Source organism: Anthonomus grandis, chromosome 12 (assembly GCF_022605725.1).
Source record: "Anthonomus grandis grandis chromosome 12, icAntGran1.3, whole genome shotgun sequence".
NCBI lineage: Eukaryota > Metazoa > Arthropoda > Insecta > Coleoptera > Curculionidae > Anthonomus > Anthonomus grandis.
Window position 1 is genome coordinate 15369565 of NC_065557.1, and position 14483 is coordinate 15384047.

Here is a 14483-nt window from a genome sequence, read left to right on the forward strand (position 1 = left end):
ACTCAACCTCTATTCCCATTTAAATAAATTGACATGGGAGCTCTGGAGCGTGAGGGGATGACGTCACGCTCCAGACGTCAGAAATGCAAATTCTGTAAATAAATTCTGTCTGTTAGTCCCCCTCAATATTAAATTTGTCGTGTTCGGCCGTTTTTGATTAAACAATTTATTTTTCAAGATTTTCAAGGTGGACTGCTTTGTCTCGGACAACCTATAAACCCATATAGAATGGTAATCTCAACATGTTTACTATGCTATGTATTGTATAAAAATTAAAGCTTTATTCTAATAAAAATTAAACATAAACTTTGATAAAAGTAGACAAATTTTATTCTTTAAATAAAAGGTTTAAACAGACCTCCGTCTTTGGCTAAAAATAAGTTACCCTATAGTAAAAGCCAAAATGGAATTGGCACATTCGACAATTTTCTCTCGCAACTCTTTTTGTTTAGAAGATTTACTCATTTTGTTTTTAGTTATTTTTTTTGTTCTCTTTTTTATTCAAAAATAATTATGTGCGCATAGCCATAGCATAAATTACTGTTCCAAAATATTTATGGAATAGTAAATTGCGGAAATTTTACATATAATATAAATATAGTCAATGAATTGAGTATAAACCACGAATGTTATTAACACACTGGTCACAAAACACTATTGGTTGAAACGTCTAATGGTTAACACGCCAGACTCTTGATCAAATTGTGATGTTACACCGTTGTCCCTCAAACATTGTTCATTATTGTGTAAAAGTTATAATTATAACCGGATAAATCGGAACCGTCAATAAATCGTTAAAAATGTATAGGTACTTCGATAACTTACAATTTAATATTTCAAAATTAATTATACATCAAAATAATTCCAAAGATAAAAAAAATAAATAAAAAAGTTAACAAATAAGCATGATTGCTCCTATTTCGTTGGAAAACGTCATCTCGAGGGAGGACTCAATTTTGTAGCGTCAAAATGTTGTTTGCCCTAATTATTTTGTGGGATCACATATTTTTAGGTCTAAAGTTACTGGAGTAGCTTAACATACTTGCAAGTTTTAAATTAGCATGTCTTTTTGGATTTCTTTTTATACCTCCAATCACCTTTGCTTTCTGGGAGTTCAATGTAATAGTTAGAGTACGCTTTACATAAGAGAAAACTCTGTAAGTATAGTGTTTTCTTTTAATGATCCAATAATTTTACAGTCGAAATGGTTGATTCAGCCGGGTTTAGGGATCAATAAATAAAGGTCCAACTATGTTTGAATTGATCGATGTTTCGTCAAATATTTTGGCTTCCACAGGGCAAGATTTTGTTAAAATTAAAAATTCAAAGAAATAATTTAAATTTTCCTAAGAAAATTCAGTTCTTGTATAGTTATGAGATTTCTACTGTTTTTTTCTTATTCTGAATTTAATTTTTGTAACCAATTTTATTATTTTATTTTGATTTTTAAATGTATTATAGACTCTTATGAAAAAATCAAACTGTATTTAGACTTTTATTTATTGATGTCTATTAAGTATTTACTATATTATATTGAATTCTCAATAAGCAATGAAATTATTCAGCTATAAATTGACGTATAGTTGGTACACCGCTTTTGATGCTGTTTGTTGTGGTTACGGTAGATACGGTCTAGATGGAGTTCGACAAGTTCGCTTTCGAGGGAGGTCGCTTCGTACATGACCAAATCGGGACCAATCGGATAAGTAGTTTGGCTTTTGGGCAGGTAAAACTACTTGTTTCTCATTATTTTGTATTAATCCTAACATTAATTACTCTTTTAATTTATAATAATAAGTAGAGTTGATCTATTCTTAACAAGGTTAAGTTAAACAAATAAATATATAAATTGAGTTATGGATAAACAAAAAAAGCTATACAGAGTTAGCGACGAACGATCGCTCAACATGGAAAAAAATTACGTTCCTTATACATTTTTTTATTATTTCATTCGTGAAGAATTCAATAAAATTAAAGAAAAACGCATATATTATGAACATTAGTGATCATTACAACAACAAATTCTACTTATGTATCCTGGAGAAATTCTTCAGTAGAACAATATAAGCATATTTTGCACCTTATTCTTAAAAACTCTTTATAATAGATTGTATAACTCTTTATAATAGATAATAGACTTAATTTGGAGTCTTTGGGATAATTTAGTCTTTGTTGAAACGGCAGAGTCTCGTAAGGTCAATATGCAACTCGATGTTACTATATTACTATCTAGTAAAATTTTGAGTGTTTTAATAGCAAATATCAAAGTAAATAAAATATATAAAATAAATATGCAATATAATAAAAACTAAAAAATATTTAACATAAGTTAGAAAGTCTTTCGTCTAAGGAGCTCTATTTTTCATTAACTAGTCTATTCCAACCATCTATTCTTGAACTGTTGGTCAGCTTTGTCATTGTGACAGATTATATTATAGTTTTCCTTTTTATTTCATATAACATTTCAAATAACAAAAATGTCAGCCTTATTGTAATATGTTATGCTCTTTTAATACTAGGCTTATTATAAAACGACAGTAATAAAAATCTCACAACTTGACCAATAATTTCAGGGATTACGCCTAAGACTATTATAATATTACTAACTTTACAGTATTTGATAAATGATCTGTTGAGTGTTATTAAAGAACGTTTTTTTTTAACTGAAAAAACCCTGATAGCCCTTTACATATTAAAAAATGGCCTTCATAATCAAAATCTACAATTATATCCGCTGGAAATTTGTAAATTATGATGTCAGGATGGCTACCAGATATTAAACTCTTTTTCCTAAGTGATTTTAATTCGAATATTAACTATTCCTAAAAAACAGATTTTGCATCACATCAATCAGTTACAACTGTGAAGCTAAGGACAACAGCTTATAAAACAAATCACAGTTAAACTGCGTATTTTGAGGTTTGTCATAGAGCCGAAGTACTCAAGTTTCTTTAAATAAATTTAAACTCTTTTGTAAATTATACATATCATCCAATCATTGTAAATACAGGACCAAAATCCACTACAAAGATGTTTTTTTTAAAATGGTTTGGAATTGTTCTCAATCCAAACGAAATAATGTACACTTTTTATAAACAAAAATAATGTATGAAATATATGACGTATATAATCACTTTTATCATTTACCTTTAGGTTGCTATTAACAATAGAACAAGGTTATTGGTTATTACTAAAATATCGATACTGTTTAGAATCACTTTAATACTGAAGTAGTCCGTTCTTGCAGTGGAGTTAATAGATCAATGGGTAACTAAAGATACTTCGGTCATCCTTCACTAAATTTATTTAAAAAATATTAATCCGACGTGTTTCGGACATATAACATGTCCATCATCAGGGATAACAAATAAAGGGGTTCCGTCAATACATCTAACAGATCTAGTGCCTCAGACAAAAAATTTTTAAATAAATTTAGTGAAGGATGACCGAAGTATCTTTAGTTACCCATTGATCTTGAATATTATTAGATAGAAGTTTCGAAGTTCTTTTTTTAAACTTTAACAGTCAATAACCCTGTATATATTGCTCTTTGCTTGCTTGTAAAAATATCAGCTGTTTACGTGCCAAATTAGCTTTTGCATGTTACTTTTATAATGTAAGATACTTTAAATGATTCGGAAACCCTATAATATTTTGTTCTTAAAGAAATATTTAAAATGTGACCAAATGCCCAACATTCGCTCAAACACTTAAAAGTAAAATTTATCATCCTTTTTCTCCTTCTGTGCATTTAAAAAAATATACCAGATAGGTCTAGAATATGTAGACAATCTCCTAGATTTGGATAGATTGCAAGAAAATAAATTAAAAATATTCATACATTTTTTTCTTATAGCGGGTTTCCATGGATTTCTACATTTCTAAACGCCGCCTTTAAAAATTCTGTATTTTTTAACAACATTTAAAATACTTTGGATAATTTTATACATTTTTAGTATGATGGTCATTAAATAAGCCTTGGTAAAATACACCTATAGGGACTGGAAAATTTTATTTTCCAGGGACGGAGTACCTTTAACTCAAACTTTCTTCAGGCAATCCATACTAATAGATTTTCCCCCTCATCTTCTGCCATAATTTGACATATAGTAAAAAATGTAGAATTGTAATGAAACGTATCGACGTTTTGTAGATTGATGCCTAGCAAACGTTGAACCTTGGGTACGAGTCACATACTCGGCTTGGTCGTTTATGCCCGATTTAGTTTTAAGTTAGAATGAATCTGGGCGGCAATCTATTAAAGGACTTAAGTTCACAAAAAGGAAAGAAAAAAAGTAAAACTTATATGCCATAAAATACCAGAAACCAATTGGCTTAATATGTCCAACTGATATTAACCTCATCTTGGGTATTTTGTTTACAAACTTGGCACGGATAACGGTTTCCCTGACTTTTTCGCCTCTTTTTTTCTGGATGAAAAAATATCCCTTTCTTTTTTCTGAATTAATGTTTTTTGATATATCATATACTTACATACAAATATACATATTGTAATATTTTCCCTACTAATCTTATTTGGATCATTACTTTATCAAGTTCTATGTTTAAGTAGCCCTTACGACGAGACTGCCATTTTTAGTAATAATTATTTAAATGTAAATTTTGTAACTTTAATAAAGTCTATTTTTTTATAACTGTTATAGGGTTTTTTTAAAAAAGAAATCCCTTTTTTCTTTTCTTTCCTCTTTTCTTAATAATCTCAATTACGCCCTTTAGTGACAGAGTTAGAAAATGTCAGTACTTTCTTTTGGCTACTTTTATCACCCGATTTTCACCCTGAAGCTTCTAGATTATTCATTGGCGAGTATCTACCCTGAGAAAAGTAAACTATTATACAGAGTGTGTATCAAAAATTTTAAGAATACGTCATTCCTGGAAAACAGAATTATTCAGATATGTCTCTATGGGTCTATTCTAATCAAGCTTATCTATAAATGCTTCAATTATATTTGTTTCTATATTTTAATGCGTACATTTTTCTTTCAGAAATAATTTGCAAAAGTGGACATAATAAGTGCTGGAAGGACCTCAAATTATCATGGATACTTAGGATTTAGATTAATCATACTTATTAAAATTATATTAAGGGGATAGAATTGCGTTGGTTGCTAGGCTTCATTCGATAATTTTGTGATTATTATAATAATATATTTATATACACTATGAAAGTTTTAACTCTTATACATATGTAAAAACTTACTTTAATTGTATAATAATATTGTTGCCTACGGGAATAAACTGATAGAGAAGGTTTATTGCGTTTTAATGTTAAGTAAATTTCCCCAGTAAAACGACTATTAATTCGCAATTAGGAAAGTGAAAAAATCAAATTGAGATACCTAAAGAAAGAAATCACATTTATTTCTTATTATTTACAATACTTCGATAAAACAAAAAAGAAACACTTTCGTATTTAATTTTTACACTTATTAATATAATAATATTTCACTCAATAATACAACATAATATACAAAAAAAAAACATCCTGATGACGGACAAAGACTAGCATGTGACTAATAAGTTTCCTTGCGATCATCGGAGCAAGGAAACATAACACAGTTCATACATTTGTATGTATGTATTTAAAATGCTTCTGACAATGCAACAACAGCTCTACAACAAAACGGAACATCTTTACAGCGCAAATACTAAATTCTAATAATTATTAATTATTTTATTTATGTAGGTCCTACGAATGTTTTTAAGCACCAAGCATTTTATTTTTGTTATAATACTAAAGTCAGCAAAAATATATGAAAATTATACTGGGCGTCCCAAAGAACTTCTTTTAATTTGCTTTTATCATTTGGGATGCAGCTGTTTAATTTAGGGTCACAAGAATATCTTGAAAATTTAATATGAAATATTTGGTTAGAAATTATACAGTGCGACTTATTCAGATTGAAAACACCCCTGTAAAATTTAAGTTTATGAACCTATTTCGACAGTTTTGTTTTAAAATAAATAAATAAATAACAAAAGGTCTACTACGGAACAAAATTCGGATTTTTTGAGTTCCTTGATATAGAAGTTTTTAGGAGATATTAATAAAAAGAAGAAAAACTGCGCATTTTTTGACTTTCCACGTAACTTTTAATAAATTGAAAATATCCAATCGACGTCTTTTAGTTTGGCGAATTTGAAAATCGTAATAAAAAAACAATTGCATGAAAAACAAACATTACTGTTGCGTTGTTACATTTTCGGATTATATGGGCAATTCTGTGCAAAGTGTTTTAAATAAGGGAAAACTGTTTTCAGTCTTCAACAGTTTTTAAGTTATCGCCGTCCCAAAGTCCCATTTTCGGTTATATTTTTTAATTAATGAAGCATAAGATCACCTGCATTATCTGTATTTTATATTAATGCGTCTTAACTTAAGCGTCGATAACTCATAAATAGTTGAAGATGAACACATATTTATAAAAAAAAAACAGTTGACCATTGAGTCCACAAATGCAATAATAAATAGTGTTTTATTTAAAAAACCGCAACATTTATGGCGAAAGTTTTTTGTTTTTCACGCAATTGCCGTTTTCGTACGATTTTCATACCCTCCAAGCTAAAGTACGTAAAACAGACGTAAACAAAATACGGAGAAATAAATATGCCGTTTTCCAGCCTTCTTGTCAAAAAATAAATAAAAAGCATTCATTTATCAACAGACGAAAAGCATATCAAACGTAGTGAAAGGAAAAAAACATGGATAACAAACGGCTTACTAACATCTATAACGCAACGCGATAATCTAAAGAAATTGGAACAGAAATAGGTAAAATATATCAAAACTGATGAAAAATTGTTGAGAATTTAATTGCAAATTAGAAAAAAAGTGTGCTATACAATACCATGTATTAATTCATCATTAATCAGTCCTTATTCATTTACTGTTAGACATAAGCCTACCTTGATTGCTTCCACATTCTTCTATTTTTTACCTCCTGTATCTAATTTGTGTGGATCAGTTTAATATCATCGGACCATCCAGTTGGAAGTCATCCCCTGTTTCTGTATATGTCCTTTCTAGACATCCTCATTGCACGCTGTGCTACTTTGATTTCATGTACAGCCTTTTTTGCTAATGTCAAAGTCTCAGCATCATAAGTTAGAAAAGAACACAGGTTGAAAATCTTTCTCTTCAGATAAATTGGTAAATCTGGCTTTAATATAAGGCTTTGGTTGTTAAAGTTAATCATATTCGCTTAGTTTAATAATCTCTGTGTATGAGGTAGTTTCTCCTACTTGGGTGCCATCTATGTGTACTCTTTCACCGAGTACAAGATTAGTCGCTAGTTGGGTTTTAGTCAGATTAATTTTTAGTCCTACCTTATGGGAAGCATAGTTTATTTGTTGTAGTATGTTTACAGTAGCAGGGTCGAGGCGCTGTGGTATTAGGACTATATCTGCGAATCTTAAATGTGTTAGACTTTCACCGTTTATGTTTAACCCTTATGATTTTCCAAATGTATAGATATGAACATATACTCAAGCAGGTTCGTAAAAGTATATCTATAGTCGGATAATGACTATAACATCTGATACTGGTTTATAGTATCAAAGGCTTTTTCGCAATCGCAATGAATATCAGGACGTAGTGAATAAATAGACAGAACAAAGTAGTTTATTGTATTCAATGGACTTGGATCGTTCATGCCACAACCTGGTCGAAGCCCAGCCTGTTCCCTTGGTTGATAAAGGTCCAGGGTTGGGAGTATTCGAGTGAATAGCTTGTACATGTAAGGTAGCAGAGTAAGAACGGTAATATACAAGATTGCTCCATTGATGTGGACAATGACAAGTTACTAATTAAATTATAAGATTGCAACAGCTTTTTGCGCCTTTAAAAGCGTCAGTGACTAAAAAAAAAAATCTTTATAATTAAAATCTTCTCCAGGGGATTTGTTATTTGTCATATATGTAAAGGTATTTAATACCCATAAGTAAAAATTAATTTGTGTCTCTAAAATATTTAAAAAATTATGCTGCACCAGAATTATTAAAAACAATCATGATCCGCTCATTTATTCAATTCGAAATCTTTCAGAAAAAAAATTGCAAGCCTCTTGTGGAGAATATATTGTTGTAGGCAATCGGTCATCACAAATGTGTTGTGTAAATTGTTGTAAGATTGGAATTGCCAAATGATTGGGAACAGAAGAAATATCAGGTTTTGAAATTTTAGGTGGTATCCCAATATTGTGGGAGTAATAGGTGGGGCATGTTCCTATTTTGGCACCATCTGATATGTGGGTAAATACGCAAACACCCTTTTCTGTCATCAAGATGTATTTATTCTTAGTCGGTTTATATCTACAATTGTAAGGATATAATCGATCCCAGAAGGTTCCCAGCGATCATAAAGAAAGAAATGTCTTAAACGGTAACACCATATAAGACTCATAGGCTCTTTCTCACATCCGTTTTTGAAGAAATATGCACTTTCGTACCCACTAAGAAAAAGTCGCACGGCCAGTTTAGTCGTTACAGTCGATTTAAGTCAGTGTCGCCGAGATGTAGTGTGTGAGTAAAGTCACGGTCGAAGTTGCTTGCGATGTCACCCCTGTTCCCCATTACTGCTTAAACCCTAATATAGCCTCTCTCTAGACTCTTGATGTTCAATCCCAACTAGCATTTTTGGTAACAGCTACGTAATCGCGACTATAAAGAATACTTTAAAGTTGTGGTTACTAGTCGCGGGAACCGTTTAGGCACCGTTCTGTTACCACTTTTTTACCAACATTGGGAATGATTTTGCTGTAGCAAATACGTAATTCTATCGTCCCGGAAACTTCTTTTTAACGTCCCATAGTGGTTTTCGGGATGTCATAAAGTAGTAATTGTGCAGTGATAGTTACTAAGAAGATACTGAGACAATATTATGCAAACATTTTGATTCTCTTTCTTTGACAACACAAATAATTTTATATGTCCGTCTTTATTCTAACTGATGGCGTTGTATCGTTGTTAATCTACTTCATATTGTATTTAATATAGCTGATATTATCGCTTACCGGAGTGGAAAAATGTAAACCAAGCAAATTTTACTGTTAAACATAGGCAATATAGGACGAAAATAAAGAACGCCTCATTAAAATAATGACTTTTAACAAAAAAATATACCAAGTCTAAATATTTAAATTTAATTTTTTAGAGAAGGTAGATAATTTTTTTCACTCCTCTTTACTCCTATGAATATAAGAAGTCTATAATTTAATAAAAATTTCATAAAATGTAAAAGTATTCCGGTTTTAGCAAGTTCATAAAATCGTGCAATACCTTTTCACAAAATGGAGTCAAATAATTAAAAAAAATATGGCGAATTGTTGTTAGTTACCAAGAAGTTTCTTTTGTTACTTCAAAGTAAAAATGACTTAGGAATAAGTAAATTATTTCAAAAAAATGCTACTATAAAGTATATTTTACTGCATAGTAGAAATAATTACTTAAAGGTAATTTGCTTTAATAGCCAAGGTGGTAAATATTACTTTAAAGAAGAAATAAGGGTAACTATTTCGGTCTTGTTACTGATAATATTACTTCAAAGTGTATTACTGCGTGGTAATATTTTGATGTTCCTCTGTAGTCGCAAGAACTTGAAATTTAACTTTGTAATCGCGCTTAATTGCGCTCCCATTTAATAGTCCCACCGACCAATATTTTCTACTTATAGTAACGACGTTGTAAAGGTAATTAGGTCAGGTCGCTACTATATAGTCAAATATTAAGTTAATATTACGTATTTCTTACTACTATTTTTTACTGGGCAGTTATTTAAACTTATAAGATATTTTTTTGGTACCAGTTACCGATTTATTACTTGAATAAAGTAATATAGTCAAACAATGTTGTAGCCGTAACTAAAATTGCTAGTTGGGATTACTGTTTTTGAGTTTGATTTTCTCTTTTTTATCCAACACACCACACCTTTAGTGGTCAAGTTTAGGTCCATAATCCGTAATAACCCAAAAATGGGTTCTTAGTGACTTCGCGAAAGTCCGTAAATGACCTTATACAATGAATACTGTGAATCCAGTTAAAACCTACCTTTATGAGTATAAATGTCTTAGTTACGACTTTGCGGTCGTTGTGTGTTGATGCAATAGGTTGAACTACTTCATCTATCGCCATCAGAGTATAAGTATCATTGTTACTAGTTAGTAAGAAGTGAGGGAAGTTACCTGCTAAGAAGCAAAAGTGAGTGTAAATAAAGTTAAATTGAGTATAAGTAACGACAGCAAAGACAGCCCATAGTTTACACCGGCCATGCTAAACAATTGTTTTATTTTCCTTCTTTGGAGTTAACAAAAGGGCATATTTTTTATTGTAGAAGTTTGTTTTATTTATTACGTTTATTGGTTGAAAGCCATATAAGCTGTGGTCCTTCAATTATGATAAAATAGTGAATTAATTGAGTCCACTAGTACTCTCCAGACAATTAAACAATTGTGTCCTCGATTTGGGGAAAAAGCCAGGCAGCAGTTCTCCTAGTTTTATTAAAGTAAAATGTTTTCTTTAACATTCGCTAAAAATAAAAGTATTTCTAAAAACTGGACTAAATATTTAATATGTTGTTCCGTCGTATCTTTCGTTAGTAACCTTTCATTATTTGATAATAAAAAAAAGTGTGGTTTAAATCGGTTCATAACCTAAAATTTTACCATGGTACATGGTACCAATGGAAATGGTTCATACTGTAGAAAAAAAAGAAGTTATTCAGGGGGCCCTGTAATTTAATATCCAAAAGCAGGTTTATAGTTTAAAAATGACCCTCACTACTTATCCAAAATATAATTTTTTTTGATACTCGATATATAAAATGTAAAAACACGTAGTAGCATTACAATATAATACTTTGTACAATTAGCTATATTACTGAGGTCATAAATAGGCACGTTTAATTGCGATTTATGATTATTTTGCAGGTTTTTGACTAAACACACAATTAAATTTGTTAAATGACCATCTAACAACCTTATAAAATATTATAAGATTTCAACTATTTATCGATTTTCAAGACAATATTGCTGAACATTTCAAATAAATATAGGAGTCTGACAATTGGCTAGAATTAATTGTTTTATTATGTGTGTTATTTTAAACAACGCAACGTAAAACTGACAATATAATTAAACTGATAAAATTATGCAATTTAAAACAAATTATACCTATCTATTCAATCCAAAGCAGAAATTAACTAAGTACGCACAAGACGTAGGATCAGAGGCCGTTTGCTATGAAGAAGAAGGGACGTCGTTGGTTGGCTGAAACACCCTCCGTTGTGGTTCCGGGGTGTAATGAAATCGAGCCCTTAAATGTTGGGGCGAACCGGGCACTGAGGTGCTTTCCGAGAGGCGTCTTGGAGGTGGTACCGGTGGGGCCGGCTGTACATATCTATAACAGAACCTTCTAAGAGTCGTAGTTTGTATTGTAACTTTTTTTTATTATAAAAGTAAGCTATGTTAAATTAGCAAAAAGAAGATAAAAATTAAAAATTAGAAAACTAAAATATAAGAAATTTTAGTAAAATTGATTCGACTAAGGAATCGGGGCTATGGCATTGAAGTTCCTTTGCAAACCAAAGACCTGTATTTTTCAGATTTGGTATTATAAGGTTTTTTCTCAACTTTTTAAAGAATAGTATGATAATAATTTTTTTAGCATAAGAACCATAAGGAATCTTTTTTTAGCCGTCTTTAGGGGAGACCGGGGACAATTGAAACAGGGGACGGTTGAAACAGTCGCCATTTTTTTTAGACGCGAAGGTAAAAACTCGTGTACGCAGCCTCACACCGTTTAAATAATTCCACATTTCTGCTCGACAGCAGGGTTGCCAGTCTATTACAATTGTAATAGATCTATTACTTTTTCAAAACTTTTATTATCTTGTTACCATTTGCTAAAATCTATTACCTATTACCTTTTAAAAAGAAAATAAAAGCGCTCTACCTACATAATGAATTGAGTTCATATTTCGACTCCTGATTATTTAAAATTAGCACGCGAGGCAAAAACTGAATGGTAGTACACTTCATAATAGGCATCTTTTTCTTCGCGCATGACGGTTTAATGTTTCCCTTTCATATCGGCATCCGTTAAACAGTCAAAATTTATTTATTTTTTAAACTAAATATAGATTCGAGCCCAGAATATGCCTAACCCAACAATCACAACTTTTTTGAAAATTTATTACCTTCTTTTCAAAACTCAAACTGGCAACACTGCTCGACAGTGTGAAACTAGCAGTTGAGCAAAGTGGGTGGGTTTGCGCTTGGCTCTCTTATTTTATGTCAACAAAGTAATTTTTACGTTTCATCTAAAAAGTGTGGAAACAAGAAATTTAGGTGTAACTACACCACTTTTTTGTTTGTAATCAATTTTTTAATATTTTTGCTTAGGTTTAGCAGCCTAAAGCCTTGTTACTTTTAATTAAAGAGTTTAAAGAAAAATAATATTTGCCAAAAAAAAAACACAATTGAAACAAGATGTAAATAATTTTACGGGGACGGTTGAAACATAATTTATAGAAGGCTTTTGGTATTATTTTTGCGTAAACTGATTAACTATGGAGCATCCGTAAGGTCTGCGGCAGATTTGTTTGAACTTAATCATGTTACATTAGGCAGATTTATTAAGAAAAAGAAAGAATCTATTGAACAAGGGTCCACTGAAACTATAACAATGGGATATAGGTGCGTGCGACGAGTATTTAACGTTGAGCAGGAAAAATCCATTCTTAAATACATAATAAAGGCATCTCAAATATTTTACGGTCTATCGCCAAAAAAAATACGTAAACTGGCCTACCAAATAGTTGAGTAAAATATTCATTGAATATGCCGAATACATGAACCTAAAACTCATTGGCAGAAGATTGGTTTTCCGGGTTGACGAAACGTAATCCTGAACTATCAATCCGTTGACCCCAGGCCACAAGCCTTTCAAGAGCGACCAGTTTTAACCCAACAAATGTACAACTTTTCTTTGACAATCTTGCCACGGTAATAGACAGATATAAATTCCAAGCGAAGGACATTTATAATATAGACAAAACCGGTGTTACGACGGTACAAAAACCTGCTAAAATCGTAGCAGAAAAGGAACGCAAACAGGTAGGGGCACTTACATCAGGAGAACGTGGCACTTTGGTTACAGTGGCAATAGCGGTAAATGCAATTGGAAATAGCATCCCACCAATCTTTATCTTTCCAAGATCTTCTAAAAATATACGCTCCTTATCACATTTAAAAAAATTCTCAGACAGTGTGTTCTTCCACGATTACGTAAGGTTGTACAAAAAAATTTACCATAAAACAATAAAGGCAGCCAAGGACCTCTATTACAATAAAAGGATTTCTAATTCTGCAAATGTTGGTAAGGAAACTTGGTCTATTGTTAATGAATTAAGGGATAAGGCTTCTCCATCTATCACAATCCCCACTTCACCGGATAACTTAAACAACTACTTTATAAATGTAGCCAAAAATCTCATGAATACCGTAACTCCTTCCCACGATCCTCTCTCATATCTCGCTAATGAGAATTTACATAATTTCTTTCTTACACCCATAGCATTAGAAGAACTACGCAGCACAATAAAAGACATTAAAAACAAATCTTCATCTGGGGCTGATGGTCTAACGCTCAAAATGTTTTCAAATCTCCCGGATATCACTTTAAACCATCTTACCAACTTGATTAATATGTCTCTTCAAATTGGAATCTTTCCAAGCTGCCTTAAGACGGCAATTATTATTCCTTTACATAAAGGGGGCGAGAAGGATCAATGTTCGAACTATCGCCCAATTGCACTTCTCCCAACATTATCGAAGATTATTGAAAGACTGGTAAAGAAACGACTTTTATCCTTTTTGTTTAAATATAAAATTATAACCCCGCATCAGTTCGGATTCTTAAGTAACAAGTGCACCAATGATGCTATGTTGTCCCTCTTTAATAATATATACTCCAGCCTAAACAGCCATCTCTCTACAGCAACAATTTTCTGTGATTTCTCTAAAGCTTTCGACTGTGTAAACCATAATATCCTAATTAATAAATTGCAGCACTATGGAATTAGAGGAACACCTCTCGAGTGGTTCATGTCATACCTGAACAACAGGAATCAGTTTGTTAGGGTTGATTCGATGACGTCTTCGAGCAAGCCAATAGAATGCGGGGTACCTCAGGGCTCAGTTCTAGGCCCTATTTTGTTTCTTCTATTTATAAATGATATTGCTAATCTGGACATAAATGGTAAAATTTGTCTCTTTGCGGACGATACTAGTTTTTCTTGGAGCAACTTAAATATGGTGGCTCTTCGTAGAACCATATCTCGTGACCTAGTCACCATTAAATCGTGGTGCGATTCAAATCTCTTGTGCCTTAACGTCTCAAAAACTAGAGTATTATCATTTAGCGGTGCGTTGCAACCTTTTATAATTAATAACAACAGAATGGAGGTC

At 31.6% G+C, this 14483-nt stretch overlaps 2 protein-coding genes across 12 annotated transcripts in view; one reads left to right on the plus strand and one right to left on the minus strand.

The window, feature by feature from the left end:
- LOC126743361 (uncharacterized) overlaps window positions 1-5272 on the plus strand; it is an 82270-nt gene extending 76998 nt beyond the window's left edge. For 8 of the 10 annotated variants that reach the window (XR_007662841.1, XM_050450402.1, XM_050450406.1 and 5 more), the window contains 2 exons: window positions 1626-1726; window positions 5008-5272. Coding sequence is in view for 8 of the 10 variants with exons in the window: in XM_050450402.1 (XP_050306359.1) it covers window positions 1626-1706 (81 nt within the window). In the remaining 2 variants the exon portion in view is untranslated. The remainder of the gene's footprint in view (window positions 1-1625; window positions 1727-5007) is intronic. The other 2 variants (XM_050450407.1, XM_050450408.1) reach the window with 1 other exon arrangement.
- Window positions 5273-5357: 85 nt separating this feature from the next.
- The window catches only part of LOC126743363 (dual specificity mitogen-activated protein kinase kinase 7-like), a 33914-nt gene continuing 24788 nt past the window's right edge, over window positions 5358-14483 (minus strand). Inside the window, exon 10 of one of the 2 annotated variants that reach the window (XM_050450413.1) lies at window positions 5358-11412. In XM_050450413.1, coding sequence (XP_050306370.1) covers window positions 11253-11412 — 160 coding nt within the window. In that variant the 3' untranslated portion in view covers window positions 5358-11252. Of the gene's footprint in view, window positions 11425-14483 lie in introns of both variants that reach the window. The other variant, XM_050450412.1, reaches the window with a different exon arrangement.